Genomic DNA, 19,603 nt, shown 5'->3' on the forward strand with positions numbered 1-19,603 from the left:
CCTGAAGATACTTCAGGCATAAACTCTGTTTGCTTACGCTTGGATAAAGGATTAAGCTAAATTTATTATAGTCTAACGAAGTGCAAAAAAAAAAAAAAAAAATTCCAACATTGCTAGTTTGGTCGACCACTGACCATAGTCTGACCTAGCAAGGGAAAATTAAAAGTAAACAAAAAAAAAAGATTAAAAAAACAACAACACCCCAGAACTACATCAATATCCACTGGCTGGAGTACTCTTATTTTGAGTCATATTATGTTTCTGTACTTACTTTCTGTATATATCCAACCAATGGACTTGGTATAACATGCTTGACATACTGGCTTTGGAGATTGCTGGAGTTCCATTGTCCTGTTCTTTTATGACTTGGTTGACTTAGTAATATTAAGAACAGGACTTAAGAACTTCATTATGAAGAAGTATTTTGATAATCCTTAAGCTATCAAGAATTTGTTGAGATTATCAAGGAAATGGCTGGCCTACTTGCAACCCACACAACATAGGCAGAAAAAGATAAATGATAACACAATGAAGTCCACCAAGTAACAAATAAAAGACTTGGACTGTAGAATTCAAAATTCCAAAAGCCTGAACTCCAAGCACAAAATATTATACTCCAGAGCCCATAGATCAAATGTGGATACAGAAACTAGCAAGAATAAGTCTCTAGGCTAATAATTAACCAGTGTTTCTTCAAGAAAGATGACAGAACTCAAAAATAACAGTAATACAAAGAATTAAACTCCAGTAGCTATTGATATGGTTCTAATTATTTACTATCATTAAAAGAAACTGGTTTTAACTGGTCATAAAAAAAAAAAAAAAAAAGGAAACATCGATTTCACCACTAACGGATTGATGGCTTCTTCATGGTAAATAAACTAAAGATGAGAAGCAAAAAATGCAAATTATCATAGAAAAACTGATCACATGTGTCACACTTCACGGTTTCCTCTAATTACAAGGAAACAGTGCAGTCTGGCACATCATCTGTTTTCTAGCACTGTTTAGAGGAATTAGATAAAAGGTTCAGTGAAAATCATTGATTAAATCCCTTAACATACTTTGAAAAAGATATGTTAAGGGATTTAATCAATGATTTTCAGAAATCATTTAGGATAAGTCCTGGGGAAGAAGTGTCCTAGGTTCGATTCCCGTCGGAGACGTGAGGAGCTCAAAGATCTTCCTCAGCCATAGCCAAGTTAGCCGGTCTTGGGCGTGGGCAGCAGGGTTTTTCCCCCAGTTTAGCTGGGGTTTTTCAACCCACAAGAAGGCAAACTAGCCCCGTAAACACACACATACACGGACTACAGTCACGAATACTTCCAATAGGGATGCAGCAGAGGAGTGGCATGCCAGCTGCATTATTTCGCCATGACTACTCATTAAGAGGAGATCCAGCCCATCTGAATCAGATGGAAGGGAGAGATAGATATAATGATATATAGTAATATAAGCAGATGATGTAAAGAGATATATGTGGTAAGTGGTGATAAAGGTGATTGGACAGGTGTGGTGAGGAAATCACAACCAACACATGGCTTGGATAGAACTGGCTTTAGACCTAAAAATGAACTGCAGTGCTTGTTTATAAATGTCAGAAGTATCAGAAATATGGGGAATGAAATGGTTTCGGTGAGTTTATTCATCTCAAAATCATTGAAATAAGTGAAACACGGTTGACTGAAGATGATATTGTAACAGGAATGGAAATGGAAGGATACAGTATTTTTCGTGAGGATAGAAAGGGCAAGAAGGGAGGGAGGGAGAGCTGCTGATGACAGCAGAGGAATTAAGACCACATGTGGTAGACATGAAAGAGTGAAATAGTGGCAATGACTATCAGGCAGTATAGTGAGAGGCTAAAAGACTGAACAAGGAATTAATGAAATAAACAAGGAGGTTGAGAGAAAAACATATTTAGTTGGATGTTCTTATAGGCCTGGGAATGTGGAGGGTGGTGATGAATAAATGTATAAACAACTTGAATTAGTGAACAAAGGAAGAGTAATTATTATCAATGATTTTAATTATGGTGGTATAGATTGGAATGAAGAGGAATCACTTGGGAATAAGGAAAAGGAATTTCTCAAGTTCTTGAGAGATAATTATCTCAGGAAGCATGTAAAGGAGGGAACACGAAGATCAAGAGTTCTAGATTTAATCATTTCATCAGAGGATGTGATTGTGAGAGGGGTTTCACACTTTCCTCCAGTTTAAAGTGATTGTAAAGTAATCATGTGTGTTGTTGCTGGTCATATGCAGACTTTTGTGAGAAAAGGATATATATGGAATTATAAGGCTGGTGACTATGACAAGCTTAGGAGACAACTTGCAGCTATAACATGGAAAGAGGAGTTGAGCGGTAAGGAAATAATGCTACATGGGAATTGACAAAGAAATACATAACTGCATCAATATGTGAATGTATTCTGAAGGCCAAAAAACTGAATAAGGCATGTGGAGATTAAGCATGAAATCTTGAAAAAAGAAAATACTTTGGAGGAAGTAAGATGAATAATAGTAATAATCAGTTACTTGAAGAGTATAAAGAACAAGCCAGGAGAGTGACTCAGTTAGTAAGGAAAACAAAAGTAGAGAATGAGCAGAAATTGGCAAATCAGGCGAAGAAAAACAGTAGAGAGTTTTTTAGATGTGTGGCAAGTAGAGAGAAGAATGACTATGGTAAAATGAAGTTAATGGATGAAAATAGCAGAATGGTAACTGCTGCAGAAGACACTGTTCAGGTGTTCAGTGATCAATTTTTAAGTGTGCTTAATCCTGATAAAGGTGGAATCATGAGGAACTTTACGTGTAGAGGACATAGAAGGGGATGTCTTAATTATGAGTGAACAGGAGGTATTTGAGGAAGTAAACGAGATTGATGTCAATAAGGCGATAGGATTTGATGAATATCACCAAACATCTTAAGGGAATGTTCCAGGGAATTGGCAGTAGCATTGGCATGTCTGTTTAATAAAGGTCTTACAACAGCATCGGTTCTAAGGTAGTGGAAGGAGGGTAAAATTGTTCCACTGCATGAGGGTGGTAACAAGGCTGTAGCTTCAAATTATAGGGTCTATATATCTGGAGTTGTGGTGAAGGTACTGGAGAGATTGGCGAGATGTGCGATACAGAATTGGGTTGAAAACGACAGTATTCTCTGTGGTTATCAGCATGGGTTTGTTAAGGAGAGGTCATGTTTCACTAACTTGCTTATGCACTATAACAAAGTAACAAATACCTTGGACAGGTGAGATGCATACACAGTGGTGTACCTGGATTTTGCAAAGGCTTCTGATTGACTGCCACACGATAAGCTCTTAAATAAATTGAAACAGATGGGATTGAATAACAGACTTCTGAGTTGATCAGTGACTAGCTGTTGGATAGGTATTTGAAAGTTGTATATGGGAGTGCGGTATCTCGCAAGAGAAAGGTCCCTAGTGGTGTGCCACAGGGATCAGTTTTGGGACCATTGTTGTTCACTTTGTATGTTAATGATATTGGGATGGATTTAACTAGTGATATGCAGCTGTTTGCAGATGATGCAAAACTGGGGAGAGCAATGCAGATTCAAGCAGATGTTATAGCCTTACAAGAGGACTTGAATAGATTGCAAGAATGGGCAGGTAAGCAGAACTATCAGTTCAATGTTGCAAAGTGTAAGGTTTTGAGATCTGGTAAGCAACAATGGAATGCAAAGTATACACTTGGTGGGGAAACTTTAATGGAAGTAGAGGAGATGAGAGATCTAGGAGTAATGGGGGACAAGGACCTGAAATTCAGGGGCCACATTGCACAAGTTGTGAAGACATCACATCTGATAATGGCAATGATGCAGAGGATCCTGACATGCAAAAATAGAGAGGTTATGATACCATCATATAAGGTCTTGATCAGGCCTCATATGGATTACTGCGTACAGATTTCGTTGCCTGGTTTTCATGGTGATGAGGATATGTTGGAATGGGTCCAGAGAAGACTCAAAAAAGGTAGTCAGGGGTCTTTGGAATGTGGAGTACGAGGACAGATTGAGAGAATGTAAGTTGCAAAGCCTCATGAATAGGAGAAAGGGGGATATGATTGAGGCATATAAGCTAGTCAGGGGGTTATTATCGGGTTGAAATGGAAGAGATTTTTCGTAGAATGGGAGGCAGGGGGGGGGGGGTAGAACAAGAAGTCATTGCTGGAAACTGTATAAGGAGAGTGTGAGCAAAGGAATGAGGAGTAGGTTCTTTGTATGGAGTGTGGTTAGTGAGTGGAATGCATTGCTTGAGTGTGTTGTGGGTGTAGACACTTTGAATCAGTTTAAGGCACGGTTGGATGAGCACTGTGTTCAAGAGTGTGTACCTCCCACGATGAGTCTCTGACTTTATGAAGTCATAAAGTCAGAGACTTTATGACTTCATAATAGTAATAATAATAGTAATAATAGTAATATGACTTCTTAATAGTAATAATAATAATATAATGAAAATATATGATATAAACATAAATGGCTGGAACACGTTCAAAGAATGAAAACAGAAAGATTACCAAAACAAGCCTTAAAATACAAGCCATTAGGAAAAAGAAAACCAGGACGTCCTCTTAAACGATTCAACAATGACTTCTAAGGCCAGAACAGGCTATGCTAGGCCTAAATCCTTAATATGCATGATGAAATATATGATTTTTTTCATTAATTCAACCGTGGTATCTTCCTGGATCTGGCTTCCACTGATGTGGTTTTGCATGAATGTGGGATCTGCTGAAGCGGTCTTGATCACTGCATTCTATTAGATGCTTGTCTATGGTATAGCTTTGACTGATGTGGATTATTCCCTTCAGCAGAAGCTTTTCCCTGGGATGAGAAGTTCTACTCAATGGTAGGATTTGCCTTTCACTGAGTGGTACCAATGCTGAATTTCCTGTCATGGAGTGATGAGGTTGGTTGTGAGATTTAGAGTGATCTTGTGGATCACTCAGAGTTGGATGCTGTAAGGTTCTGTTCTTGAGTCACTACTGTTCAAATTCTTTCTTAATGATGTTTTTACTGGACTGATGGAGGATATTCAGCTATTTTTTAATAATACTTTTAATCATTTGACAAATAAGTGGAGGATTACTCTAAATAAGTGCAAAGTTTTACTCATAGGAGTGTAGAGGTAGGGCTGTATGCATCAACGAATGGCATGGCATTCAGGTAAGGATGATGGACATGTTCCAAAGTTTCAGAGAACACACTGTAAATTTACAAAGGTTACGTAGCAAGTTGTACAACTGTACAATTGCTTTGATCAGTGCGCATGTGGTCTGATCAAGGCAATTTTTGTCAACTCCCTAGAGCTCTGTAACCAATCTTCCAGAATAGCATTCCTAGGTCAATCATCTCTGGATGCTGTCCAGAATTTTCTCATCACAGAGAAATTGGGTGAACAAATCTGCAAAGTCTAGAGATGAATGATAAGGCAATATGACTCTGGATTGTTAGTTTACGGCAAGAGACTGAAGAAATGGAAATGGCAGAGGTTTGGAGAAAGATTAAAAACCAGTGATATGATAGAAGCATTTAAGTTTATAAGGGATTTTACAGGATTAATGGTTGCTGCAAGTGGTCCAGGGGGCTTGGTACCTTTGGACACCCTGCTAAACTCTATCATGCACACAATTAGTGAGATACTGAGAGCACCCCTCTCTCCCTGGCTGCATGTCCTATCTAACATTGCTCCATCAAATATATGGAGAAGACTAGCCTCGACTAAAGAATTTAATAAAGTAATGAGCACCTCGCTCCTGATCCTGCACCAGACTCTCATAAATCCACCTAGTCTTTGCCTAAAATCAAGTACCTCTTTCTGGTCCATGGACAAACTCTCTTCAGCTGCTTTACCATCAACACCTGACACGTAGAAAGAACACTCGTCCAACAAATGGCTTCCTGATTGAAGAGCCCTGTGCCTTGAAGCCTAGTTTTGCTCTTCCTAAGAAGATATGATCATCTGTCAACAGGATCAGAACTAACCAGAGCAGATGTGGCTACCTACTACATAAATGGAGACTGCCAGACCACCCTTATTGTGACTGTTCCCATGTGGCCCAGACGATCACTCATATTGTGAATGACTGCCCAAGGTGAAAATAGCAGAATGGTAACTGCTGCATATATAAACTAAGGAATGCATTAACCTAGTTAATGCATTCCTTAGTTTATATAATGCTGCAATGAATGCTTTAGTAATTAGAAGACGTATAGATGTGTGATAATGTTATCTCTTCAATTCCTCCATCAATTCAATAATGCATATATAAAATAACTTACTAGTCCTCAGCAATTTGCAGGTCAAGCTGATGATATTCTAAAGCAGATGTATAGTCCTTTAATTCAATATAAAGACAACCAAGGTTACTGTAGGTACTGGCCAAGAGTTCAGATTTGGCTGGAAGATCATTATCAGTATAGGTGGCCAGAATTTTGAGAAGTTTGTCACATTTTTGTAGGCATACCTGGTAATGCTTGTCTACTAGAGCTATTCAAAAATAATTACAAAAAAAAACTTAATTATTATACAAAAAAACAATACTATTTGAAAAAATGACTTTACTAATATACTAACAAATACTGGTATACTAAATGAAAATAAATTTTTATATTTCTTAAGTTTAAAATATTTCTATAACATATCTTCATAACTTTGCCTGCTCCCTTCTACATACTACTCCTTTTCAGCAGTCAGATTTGGTTACCGGCAAATTCATCGAAAAACAGTTAATCGAAAGACAATTCACCGAATGCAATTCATCGAACAGCAATTCATCGAAAAAGCAATTCGCCGAATAAACAATTCGCCGAACGGCAATTTAACGAATGGCAATTCGTCGAAAAGGCAATTCATCGAATGACCAATTCCTCGAATGACAATTCATCGAACGACAATTCGTCGAAAATGCAATTCATCGAAAAAACTATTCACCGAAAAATTTTCGATGAATTATGAAAGAATTCATCGAAAAGTCATTTTTCTTGCAAACTATTGTTTAGAAAATGTTCAGTAACAATGTGGAACGTTACTCATGATACAGACATCATATGGAAGCGGTCATTGAAACGTAATAATTATTTTCTTGCATTCTAGAGCATTTAATGTAAGTGTACATCCTGCTTCATTGTACAGTTAGCGATTTATCTGTAGGGAAGACAGGAGTACCGCATGCACTTATCTCCCGAATAACCTCGAAAACATGTAATTGCAGTTAATAAGGGGAGGAATAGGCTAAGAAATTCGTTCTACCAAATTTTGCACTTGACATCCTTGATAAACGTAGGATGCTGAAGTCCTTTTCAGCAATTTCATTAAATGAGCTGTAGAATTTTTCTCTTCTCGGTTTCTGCAGTTTTGATGAAAATAAGTTTAGGATGGAGAACTTTTTTTTATACATTCACGCCAAGTTTTTTTGTGGTCTTCCATTTTCCAGAGATGAGATGTTTCTTAAAGTTGAGTTTTCTGATTTGGAATTTTCGAGTTGGTTCGAAAAAATGGCTCAACAATGCGATCATGCATGATCGCATTGTTGAGCCATTTTTTCCATGAGGAGACGATTACGAGAGTGGCATACCTAAATATGCTAGAGAAATTTGTGTTTCCCCAGATTGAGAATGTGTAGGGCCTCATTTTCCAACATGATGGAGCAACTCCACATTATGGTGACTGCGCGTATCCCACTGCTTGTGGCCACCGCGCAGTCCCGATTTGATTCCGATGGATTTCTTCTTTTGCGTATATTTATATTTGTGTATAAATAATTAAGTAAAAGAGTTATTTTCCCAAATGATTACTTTTTCCGATTTTTACATATGGCTATGTTCGTGTCCGAACAATTCATCGCGAGGAAAAATCAGAAAAATTCATCTCGCGAACTATTGATTGCAGAAAAAATTCGCTGAAAATGTTATTCGCTAGAAAATTGAAATGATATTGCATTGATACCGATATGAAAAGTAAATGCAGTGAAGATAAATTTCGTAAAGGCGTAAACTTTTACTAACGCATAAACTGAACAAACTTATTTGCCATCGCAATACATAAATGTCTTTTTACCGTATTCAGTGTTAAACAAAGCCACCTGTTTTCTGGCTTCTGCATTATAGCATCTGTTGAAGTGAAAGTTTCTTTAATGGTACATGGACATTTTCATCGGACAAAACAGAAGTAGTAAAAATTTATCAATTCCTGAGTAAAAATGAATACTTCTCTGTGTTATAAGAAGTTGATTTACAACAAAATATTAGCATTTTTTTATTTTTGAGATCTTCTATTATTGATAAGACATAAGCGCTGCTGACAGTAAAAAAATAAATAAATAAAATAAAAAAAACCTAATGTATTGAGATTAACAAATTGTTCAATGCTAGCAATGTTGAGTTCTTTCCTCATATCATTGTTTTTAATATGATATTGCCATTGATGCCCTCTATTCACGCTTCTAATCTTTCTCTCTAATATCTGCGGTCTCTAGACTGATAGTGTTTTTTTTTTTCTAAACCAGCTTTCAGATCCATAATTTTTTAAAACTGGTTCGAACACTGTCTTGTATACAGCTAGTTTTAGTGTTTTGAATAATTTCTCTAATTCCATGAAACTTTGTTCTTTTTCCTTCCTACCATACCAGTTTTGCTAATTCTGTTGTCTATTTCCATATTTAAAATTTTAAATTTGCCAACTTTACTAAAAATTGTGCCTGAATAGCTGAAATATTATGCTTCTTCTGTAAGTTCTCCATTCAGGATGCAGTTCACATTTCGTCTTTTTATTGTTGATTGTTATACCAAATTTAATACAGCATTTATTCAGTTTATTTAGGCAAGCAGACTTATACTGGATTTATATGAGAGTATATATATATATATATATATTTTTTTTTTTTTCTTGTAGGATGCATATTACGATAATATCCAGTGCGTAACCATTGTAGATATGTTAAAAATATAATATGAAGGATATCATATACAGAATGATTCAAAATGTATGCTTATTTTGAAGAATTTCTAATGCTTACGCCCCTCTCCCCTCCTTATTCTCTCCTGCAATTCGATTACATAACCACTCTAAATTTCTACAGGTTTGAAAAGTTTCCAGATAGTATTCAAAATCTCTTACTTCATTTTACCATTTTGACAAAAGAAATAAGAGAATAATATTGTTGTACCGTGCAGATTCTAATTCTGTACTCTTTCTTTGCCATCTAAAATCAGCTGTTCTACTGTCTGCTGAAATTATTTGAAATTTTAGAAACACTATGCTATTTTTTCAACGTGTAAAACTGCTTATATGCATACCACAAAAGAAAGTTCAGTAGAAAGTTCAGATTTTTGTTTCTTTTTCTTAAAATAATCTAAATATTTTTACTTCTACTTCAGATGCTGGTTGCTATTTCTGAAGTAAAATACGTCTTAGAAATACTACGTCTTAGAAATATTTGATAGTAATCCTCTTAGCTGGAGGAAAAGGGTAAAGGCTTAGATTACTCTGGGTGCTACTGAGAAAGAAAAGAGAGGACACTTAGCCAGAAGGGACACTAAAGTGCCTCAAGCTGTAGTGCGAATTACATCAAGAATGTCGTGTTTTGTTTTCAATTGTTGATTAGTAGACATCCTAACATAGAAATAAATATAGACATTTCTTTCACAGGCTGATACAGTATTTATCTAAAATAAGTTCTTAATTTATAATGATCAGTTTCATTTTTATTATCGAAAAATTATAAATTATTTCTTTCAATTATCTTGAAAAAGAAGATTTGAATTGTTTTTGAAAGAAAAGGAACATATGCATAATCTTATTTTTTGGTGGGGCGGGGGGTTATAGACTTATTCAATCTGCAGATATTTCAGAGAATTTATTTTATAAATCGTTCGCAAAACAACTGTTACAAACGTAAATCACTTGGGGAAACATGTCCAATCATTTTAATGTAAATACAACAATGCCATGTATCTAAACTGGAAGAAAAAAATATTTATACAAGAGTAATAACGTCTAATAAATCTGCTGATGCTAGAACTCTTTCATAAATAATTTTTTTCTGACATATCTCTATTAGTTATAATGTAATCAATCTACAGATTTTTGCCCTCTTGTATTCTACCATCTTATGGGCAGTAATTTCTTCTTTGTACTACAAAAAAAAAAAAAAAAAATCAGTCAACAAGAAAAATATGTAATATTTTCTTTTTCATTGGGTGAATTTACAATGTCCTTTCTTTGTGTTTTGGAAGGAAAGTGTAAATGATTATTTTCTTACTATTTTTGCCATTATAACATCTGATACAATTAGTATATCTGAACTAGCAGAAAATACATACATATCAATTTAAATCATAACCTTTAATTTCATTTTGTAATGACCAATTATACAGGGAAACCAAAAAGATCACAATATAAAGAAAAAAATTAGTGATATGATTAAAGAATTTCATTTTATTCTCTATAAAGCAGAGTCGCTCAAGCACGTCCTTCAGGAAATCTTCGAAACATGATTTTGAACAAAAATATAACATAATCTTGAACCTCCGCAGCCTGTTTTTTTCAAAAATAATTCAAATATATCAAATAACTATCGTGAATTATTTTTTTTCGAGAACAAAGAAAATGTTTTGTGGAGTAAGCGATTAGAAAAAAATTAGCAAAAAAATAAAAATAAATAAAAATGAAATTAGTGTTCCAAGGTAAGGCAATATTTAAATGAAGAAACTATGCAAGAACCTTTATTTTGTCCAGGCATTAAAATTGCTTTGTACAAGAAAAAGAGAAAATAAAAATAATTTCTATATTTTTAGTTTATCCAATATAACTAGGATTCAGTTACCCAGCATAGAACGAGGAACTGCATTCCTTGTTATAGACAACTGAGATGCAGCTATGAGCGTGAGATAATCCCATTAACTGTTCTCTTCAGCGGGAGGGTTTATCACACCTTCTAATGAACATGCTGGCTGAATTGCACTTCTTATAACTTCAACAGATAGCGTTCATCGTATCCAGATTTATCTGGACGTCTATAGACGTCCTGACCGGTTGAGGGGGGGGGGTTAAACGAGGAGGAACTGGTACAATTAATAGATGACGTTGAAAGTTCTGCCAAAGATTATGATTGTGATGAGTCCGTTAAAGAATTCAGTTTAAAGAAATTAGCAATAGGATTAGACTTGGCAAGAAAGTTATTTTATGGATAATGATCTCTCAATGGAGCTTTCCAGAAAATTTACGAGACAATTGGACATTTGTTTAGTTCCGTATTATGAACTTAATAAAAAATTGTAGCATAGTGGTAAGCAAGGTCTTATTACTGACTTCTTGAATTCATAACTAAACCAGCCGAAGTATGCAATAAGAACTATTGCATATATAAATAAAGAACATCTATGAAGTATACATACAATTTATAATTTTTATAATTTTTTACTATGTACTTGTTGCATAGTTTATGTTTTCTTAACTTACATGAATTACCTGAATATGTCATTGTTTATAATCTTAAAAAAAAAGAAAAAAACGATTTGGGAACCTAAACCTACTTTTTCTATGTGATTTGAGTCTCGCATAACGCGATTTATACAGCGCGGTATTTTTGTGGAACCTAACATCCGCGTTATACGAGAGTTACCTGTACTTCAATTTGTATCTTACCTTCCAAGTCAGCAGACTTCATTCCTGCCCAATGTGGAAGTTTAAACTATTTAAGAATATGCAAAAAAAAAAAAGAAAAAAAAAATTGACCTCTACTGTAAGCCGAAATTGTTCTATTTTTTTTTTTTTTTTCATTTTTATGCAATTTACATAACTGTTTACTATTAATTTACAAGTATACATACACATATCATTTGTAGAAAATTAGCCAAGAACTAAAATTAGACAAGATATTTGCATGTGCATCTTAAATATTTTTTATATTATTTAAATATTTTAGTTATCATCTTTATGCTAAGATCAATATTGTAGATAAAAATTCCTATTACCAACAAATTTATCATTTTTGTCAACAAATTTATTTACCAAGTATTGAAACTAATCGATTTTCAGTAATAATAATAATCGTATGATGATACACGGCCGTGAGTCCCCTTTATGAGGAGGTACGGTACCATCTCATTCCCCCCAAAATTTTATCCGGGCTCCGGAACAGATGAGGAATCAGACCTATGGCTGGGTCAGTATTCCTGACTGTAATCCGTGTATGTTCACTGGACCGGTTTGCCTGCTTGCGGGATGAAAACTACCAGATAAACTGGTGGAAAAAACCCTGCTGTCCACGCCCAAGATCCCTCAATGGAGCTTTCCAGAAAATTTACTAGACAATTGGATATTTCCTTAAGCTCCTCACGTCATTGACGAGAATCGAACCTAGGACACTCCTTCCCCAGGAGTACGGTTGCGAAGCGCATAGCCACTAGGCTAACCGCGCGGATTGATTTTCAGTGATATGATATTACACTGTAAATGAATCATATAGTTTATATGTATGTTATCTGATTTTGCTGAACTTTTTTTTTCCAAATAACTTTTCCATTTTCATTCAGTTTAAGTGACTTATTTACACTTAGGCTGGTAGTGATGCATTTTCTCTTGCTTTTATAATATGCATAATGTAATAAACTTGCCCTACTTTTATATTCCCGTTATTTTCCATATGTAATTGCAATTACCAGCAACTTTCGTATACTGTTAATAAATTAATCATATGAGAATTAGTAAGGAAATACAATTATTCAGTGACATATATTATATATATTATTATACGTATTATATTATACATTATGTTACATTTCAATTTTTGCAATAATGTGCATTTATTTTAGAATACTATTCAAAACATAACACCGCAAGTTTCTTAAACAGTATTACTCTACATTGTAAACTGAAGACAGTCGTTTTTGTTGTTTTCTATACTTCTTTTTATTATCTATTTTTCTGAAATCTAGTCTTCTAGTTCCCGATAATCTTTGTTAGTGCATCCTTATTTATTTATTCATTTTAATTTACTCATTTTAAACAATGCATTTGTATACCAATTCTCTTTCCTGTTTTGGATTATTATATGTGATCATTAGAGGATTATTATCATTAAGGGAGATACTAAGGGAAAGTGATCAGAGCTTACTTCACCTTTACGACGAGCTGCCTCAAACCTGAAAATACCTCAGGCGCAAACTTCACTAATCTGTCTGTATGCTTACTTGCGAAAAAGGATTAAAACCCAGTTTAGAAAATTGCTTGGTATCTTTAACATAGTATATACCCAAGTTAAAAAAACTTTTTACATATATATTATTATATTATATTACATATAATTATACTATATTATATATATTATATTATAAGCTGTTGATTATCCGCCATGACAACTGGAAAGTGTAGTTCACAAGTTGAAAGTGTAGTTTTAATAATTTTACAAATTATTAAAAATCAAATCAAGCTATAAGAAACAAACGGGCGTGAAATCCGTCGCATTAAATTAAACATTCAAGATTTCTGTTTGTATTAATTATTTTGAGTTTTTGTCTGCAGCTTCGTGATGCGACTTTTTTTGGTTTCTTGTTTTGTTTGTGGTTGATCGCTCTCAAACTGCTATCTTAGGGTATATTCCTAAACAATTAAATGTTTTCGTGGATGCCATATGTGTAGTTTCTTCATTTGAATTTTATGGGTTTCACACTAATGTCTTTCCATATGCAAACATATGCGGCATAAATATGCTTCGGCCGAATGGACTAAGCCTTCGATGACTGTGTAATGTCTAAGTGAATATTAAATATGTTCTTCTGACCTGCTTGCTTTTAATATAATAAATAAATAAATAAATAAATATATGGGCCACACTATGGAATCTGTGATGCTTGTAGCTTTCTAGTGAAAGCTCTAAGTGTATTCTACAAAAATTCTGAATTCTGAAGGAACTTCGACAATGGAAATAACTTCAACCCTAATACCCCATTAGGAGATGGAAATGAAATTAAATGTTAAATATATTAAATATCTGTGATAACTTCAGCGTTCTCCTTACGATTCCTTTTAACTGCACAGAATAGGATATGTAGTTGTATCTCATTAAAATCTCAATCTGAGCTAATTTCATAATTTTTGATTACATTTCTTTCTTAATTGCGAAAAGGCGGCATGCCCTAGGTTTCCCATTGCTATTGACACTATGGAAAACTGTGATGCTTGGAGCTATCTAGTAAAAGTTCTAAGTGCGTTCTACAAAAATTCTTTAAATTCTTCGTTTATGATGCAACTTTATATTCAATGGTGAAACTGTTGATTTCAGCCATTGATTTCAAAAATGTGATAATATAAGAACTTTTAAAAGATAAACCAGAAAGAAACACAAATAACAGTTTATGAATAATATATTATCTATTATCTACCTTTTCCGCAACATGAATAATTATTCACTTTTAAGTGAATAATTATTCATATATAAACAATTATTCATAAATAAACAATTAAGCTGACCGTCAATTATAATTGACGGTCAGCTTAACAGCACAATGCAACTTATATCTGAGACTTCTCAACAAAACTAACGGCTCCGGGGGCCGCGCCCACAGTTTGGGAAGCGCTGGACTAAAATACTCCACATCTGTCTCAAATAATCAAAACAACCCATAACGGTCTTTCCAAAGGTCGAAGTTCTCGAGGTAGCCAGTCAGCTAAAATACCTAGGATAACAAGAGATTGAAAATTGAGATTGAGGGATTAGGCCAATGAGCCCTGAAAACAATATATACAGGAGCTATACTACCATTGATAATTGACGGTCAGCTTAACAGCACCATGCGACTTATATCTGGAACCATTAAAACAACTCCTATTTATTGGCTTACAATGCTAAGCAACATAATACCACCAAATCTAAGAAGTGATGCTTGTTCACGAGAACATGACAAAGTACTCAGAAATACTGTATTGCCTATACATAATGACATATCAGAACTATAGCTTAACAGATTGAAATCAAGAAAGCTCACTCTTCGTGAAGATAAACATCTGAGAATGATTAATTAAAATACTAAAAATTAATGGAAACGAGTGTGGAGCATAAATACTAATGCTCAACTCAAAATTTAGTTTGATAGTTGCTGCCTCAACATCCCGGCAGGGGCACGCCAGTAGTGTCTGGCGCCTGTGTGCAAAACTTTAATTGGCGCTCCTATCCTCCCCTCCAATAAAAAAATCACTTAAAAAAAACGTTTTTTTTTAAAGTATTTCCTCCTCTTTGGCGCCTTTACTATCCTGGCGCCTGTGTGCGTGGCACACATTGCACATATGGCCGGCGTGCCCCTGTATCCCGGGTGTGGAATTGGAAAGACATGGATAACACTGAACATGATTCGTACGCAATAGAAGATGTGCAAGCTTTCTGTACAAGTGGAGGAAAATTCCCTCACCGGAGTGTGACTATGGACACCCGAACCAATCAATCCATCATATTTGCATTGAGTGCAGTCTTCGCGCATATACAGGTCAAAGGAGCGACTTCCTAGAGGCGACACCGCCTTCTATAGACTGGATCAGAGAACATGATCTTAACTTATAAGTGCGTTGTCCGTCAAACGTGTAACTGCCTGTTTTATTGTAATTATTTATCATTTACACTTTTTTTTTATTTTACTTTTTACATATCTGTACCCATTTTTGTAAATGCACTTTTATAACTTTATGTAGATTGTCATACGATAAACAATAAATAACCTCCGGTAGGGTTACTGTTGGGAAGAAAACGAAAACACCACACACACTTAATAATCTACAGTTTATTCGACATCTGAAACAACTATCGTTCAAAGATTTGAACCATAGGTCAGATGTCCACAGAAACTGCACTTTCTCGCGATAGTTGAGGGCTCCTGTGCAGTCATTCGAAATTATCAATTTATTGTTTTTTCCCTTAACACTAGATATCACTCCTTCTAGACATGTAGAATGATGCTAAGCTGCAAACATAACTTTAACTAGGCAAAATAGCTGAAAATATCACAACATTTTCTGCAAAAATGGTATGGCGCCGTAAATGAATTCATTTTTTATATTTAGAAAGACATCCCAACTAATGTAATTCTGATTTTTATGTGTGGTCTCTTTGAGTTTACTTAGATAGGGCGATATCGATGTTTATTCTTCTTTCCGTCAATTTACTATTTCATAGCGAACACTCTCTCTCGTTTCGTTTTGGTTGCCTAAGAAATATCGATGTTTATTTTAATTTTTTAAATTTAGTAAAAAAAAAAAAAGATTACAAGCATTTATACGTCCAGTCTATTTTTGACATCCGTGCATCATGGTACGTGAAGAAATTTCATAGTGAATGCTTTGCTTTCTCTATGTAAAAAAATGTGGCTAATATTCCTTTCTTAATTAAGTTCATGTATTTCAGTAATGTAAACTTGCGTACTACAGAACTATATATATATAACGTTTTTTAACTTGGGTATATTATGTATTCAAGATACCAAATAATTTTATATAAACTTAGTTTTAATCCTATTTCCCAAGTAAGCAAACGGACAAGAAAGTCAAGTTTGCGCCTGCAAGTAGTGCAAGTCCAAGACAACTCTTGGTAAAGGTGGATAAAGTTCTGATCACTTTTCTTAGTGTGTATAATACTAATAACTAATTAACTAATATATATATATATTATGCCTCGACTGGCACTACCAAGAGTTGCCTTGGACTTGCACTACTTACAGGCGCAAACTTGACTTTCTTGTCTGTTTGCTTACTTGGGAAATAGGATTAAAACAAAGTTAATATAAAATTACTTGGTATCTTGAATATATATATATATATATATATCTTCTTTCTTAGCATAAACGTTCATTTCCTGATAACATGATCATGGCTTTTAAGACGTCATTAAAATAGTTTTTTTTAAGGGGAAGGGGCGGAAAAATATGCTACTGCACGTGGCGACAAAATTTCTAGGGTTGGCCCTGGGGCCAGTCCTGGTGAATATGGTGTTTGAGGTAGATATTGAAATCCCAAGTCGTATATTGTCTGTTGGATTTCATAAGCAGGTGCATTATCCTGCAAAAGCAACACGCCTCTGCTTAGTTTCTCGAACCGATTTTCCTTCAGTACCTCCTTCAATTCCTTCAGAGCTGCTGTAACAGTTTCACCTTTCTTGAGGTAAGGTAAGGATTACACCATCCATATCCTAAAAGACAATGGCAAGAACTTTCCCTGCTGACTGTTTGGTTCGAAACTTCTTTGGCCATGGAGAACCTTTGTGTCTCCACTCCATTGACTGTTGTTTGTTCTCTGGGTCATAGTGACGAAGCCATGTTTCATCAACGGTTAGAATATGAGCTAAAAAATTTCACGAAGATGAAATCCCTTTATGAAATGTTCTTTTAACATCTCAACTATACCCGCCTCAGTGGATATCATTCACTGCAACCAGTATGCCCCGCCAAAAATTCGCTTTGCCCCCACACGCCTTATAATTCATTTTTCGGTGAACTGTATATTCGATGAATTGTGATTTTTCAATGAATTGTTGTTTTTCGATCAATTGCGTTTCGATGAATTGTCTTTTCGATTAACTGCTCATCGGTGAATTGCTTTTTTGGGGAATTGTCTTTCGATGAATTGCTTTTTCGATTAATTGTTGTTCGATAAACTGATTTTCGATGAATTGTTTATTCGGTGAATTGCTTTTTCGATGAATTGTTGTTCGATGAATTGGCTTCGATGAATTGTCTTTCGGTAAACTGTTTTTCGATGAACTCTCCGGATACCGTCAGATTTGGTAAAGAGAAGAGAATAAGAGAATATAGTTACAGGGATAAAATGTAAAGGATAATCTATTTTCAGAGAGGATAAAGAAAGAACAGAATTGGGAGGGAGTGGGAGGAATTGCTGCAAGAAGGAAAGAGTAAGGTAATTAGAGGCATTGCATTTGAGTCTTTCAGAAAATAAATTATATAGTTAGTTGCTTCTATAGACTGGGAATGTAAGGCAAGATATACAGTAGTTGGCATGCATTAGAATTCAAATCAGCTCGATGAGCATGGGTGACATTAACTATGAAGACACATTGAAAGGAGGAAAGGACACATGAGAAGAAAGAAAGAAATGGAATTTATGCAGTTACTGAGAGATAATGACCTAAAACAGCATGTGATGGAGATTTGCAGTTTGAAAATGCTGGATTTGATGACATCAGACAATTTGTCCATAATCAAGGTAATCAACTACATTGTCTGCAACCAGGAAGAATGATCATACAGTCATTACCCGGGAGGTGACTAAGCTATGGAATTTCAGTTAAGAGGAGGTATATGTGAAACTACAGTGTAGGTGATCATGACAAATTAAAAAAAAAAAAAGGTTTAGAACATTTATAATAGGGTGATATATATAAGAACAAATATAAGGTGGCAAAGCGGTATTGACTGTGAACAAGCGTGCATGATGCAAGGTTCAAAAGTTTGAAAATTCGAAAGGATGAATGAGAGCGAAAGTGTGACGCTAGGTTCAAAAGAATGAATGACAGTGAAAATGTGATGTAAGATTCAAAAGAACAGTTGGTTACGATGAGGCAACAGCTGAAATGGATGAGAAATGAAGTTAAGAAAATTTGAGATATGTATGGAAGAGTGAAAATGATGAAAACAAATAATGTTGGTATAAAAGAGGTAATGAAAGATTCGGGAGTGGCATTGTATGATGATTCAATTATTAAAGGTATGTTAGATGAGAGGATGTATAAAGTATGTTTTACTGGAGGTAGAATGAGTAGAGTGATTGAGGCATTGGATATGAGAAGTAAGTGAGCAAAAGCGTTGGTAGTTGTAATAGGTACAAATGACTTGACTGCAAACAAAGAACATGTCAGATTGGATATCAGGAGGTTGTTGAGATGGATAAAAGAGAATGGTATGACAGGAAAGGTAGTAAGCATGTTACCCAGGAATGACAGTGGTGAGATGAGGTGGAGAGCAAGGATTATGAATGATATGTTAGCAGAAATGTGTGCAGTTTGTTAATGTGTGTGGAATGAGTTTGAAGGACAAAGTGAACTGTATAGGAGCGATGGACTGCATTTGAATGGTTTTGGTGTGAGTCGCTTGGAGAGACTGTTGCTAGAAGATAGAGAAGTGAGTGGAGAATGAATCTGATCAAGTGGTAAGCAATGTGGAAGAACAGGAGAATAAGAGAGTGAAGAGGTGGTTGTGAATGAAGAAGTGAACGGCATGAGTATACAGAATGAGAGAACAGGTGTGCAAGACAGACAGGGAAACGAAAAAAGGTCAGGGTGGACAGAGGAACACAGCGTGAGAAAGGTAGATGCTCCAAGAGGACGTGAATACATGTGTACACAAAAAGAGAAGGGGATGACCTGGAATCAAGGGAAAACATTTGGATCTGAAGAAGGTTCGAAGACGAATAAGGAGAAAAAGAAATGGCTCAAGTTAAGCACGGAAAAGTGACATCAAATAAGTGGTGTCAGTGGAACTATCAATAGTCCAGGAATAAGCTGCTGTGTTTGTATACAAATGAGATGGATTAGTCTAGATGTGTAAGAAACAAGACAAATTAAATGGTTGCATTAATTGAGT

At 35.1% G+C, this 19,603-nt stretch overlaps 1 protein-coding gene across 1 annotated transcript in view; it reads right to left on the reverse strand.

Moving 5' to 3' along the window:
• Window positions 1–19,603, reverse strand: part of LOC150109494 (outer dynein arm-docking complex subunit 4) — a 96,611-nt gene that overhangs the window by 20,204 nt on the left and 56,804 nt on the right. Inside the window, exon 5 of the mRNA XM_090402509.1 lies at window positions 6,305–6,512. Within this exon, the coding sequence (XP_090258635.1) occupies window positions 6,305–6,512 (208 nt within the window). The remainder of the gene's footprint in view (window positions 1–6,304; window positions 6,513–19,603) is intronic.

The sequence above is a fragment of the Typopeltis vanoorti genome, chromosome 2 (assembly GCF_054136105.1).
Source record: "Typopeltis vanoorti isolate ZY-2024b chromosome 2, IOZ_Tvanoo_1.0, whole genome shotgun sequence".
Classification (NCBI taxonomy): domain Eukaryota; kingdom Metazoa; phylum Arthropoda; class Arachnida; order Uropygi; family Thelyphonidae; genus Typopeltis; species Typopeltis vanoorti.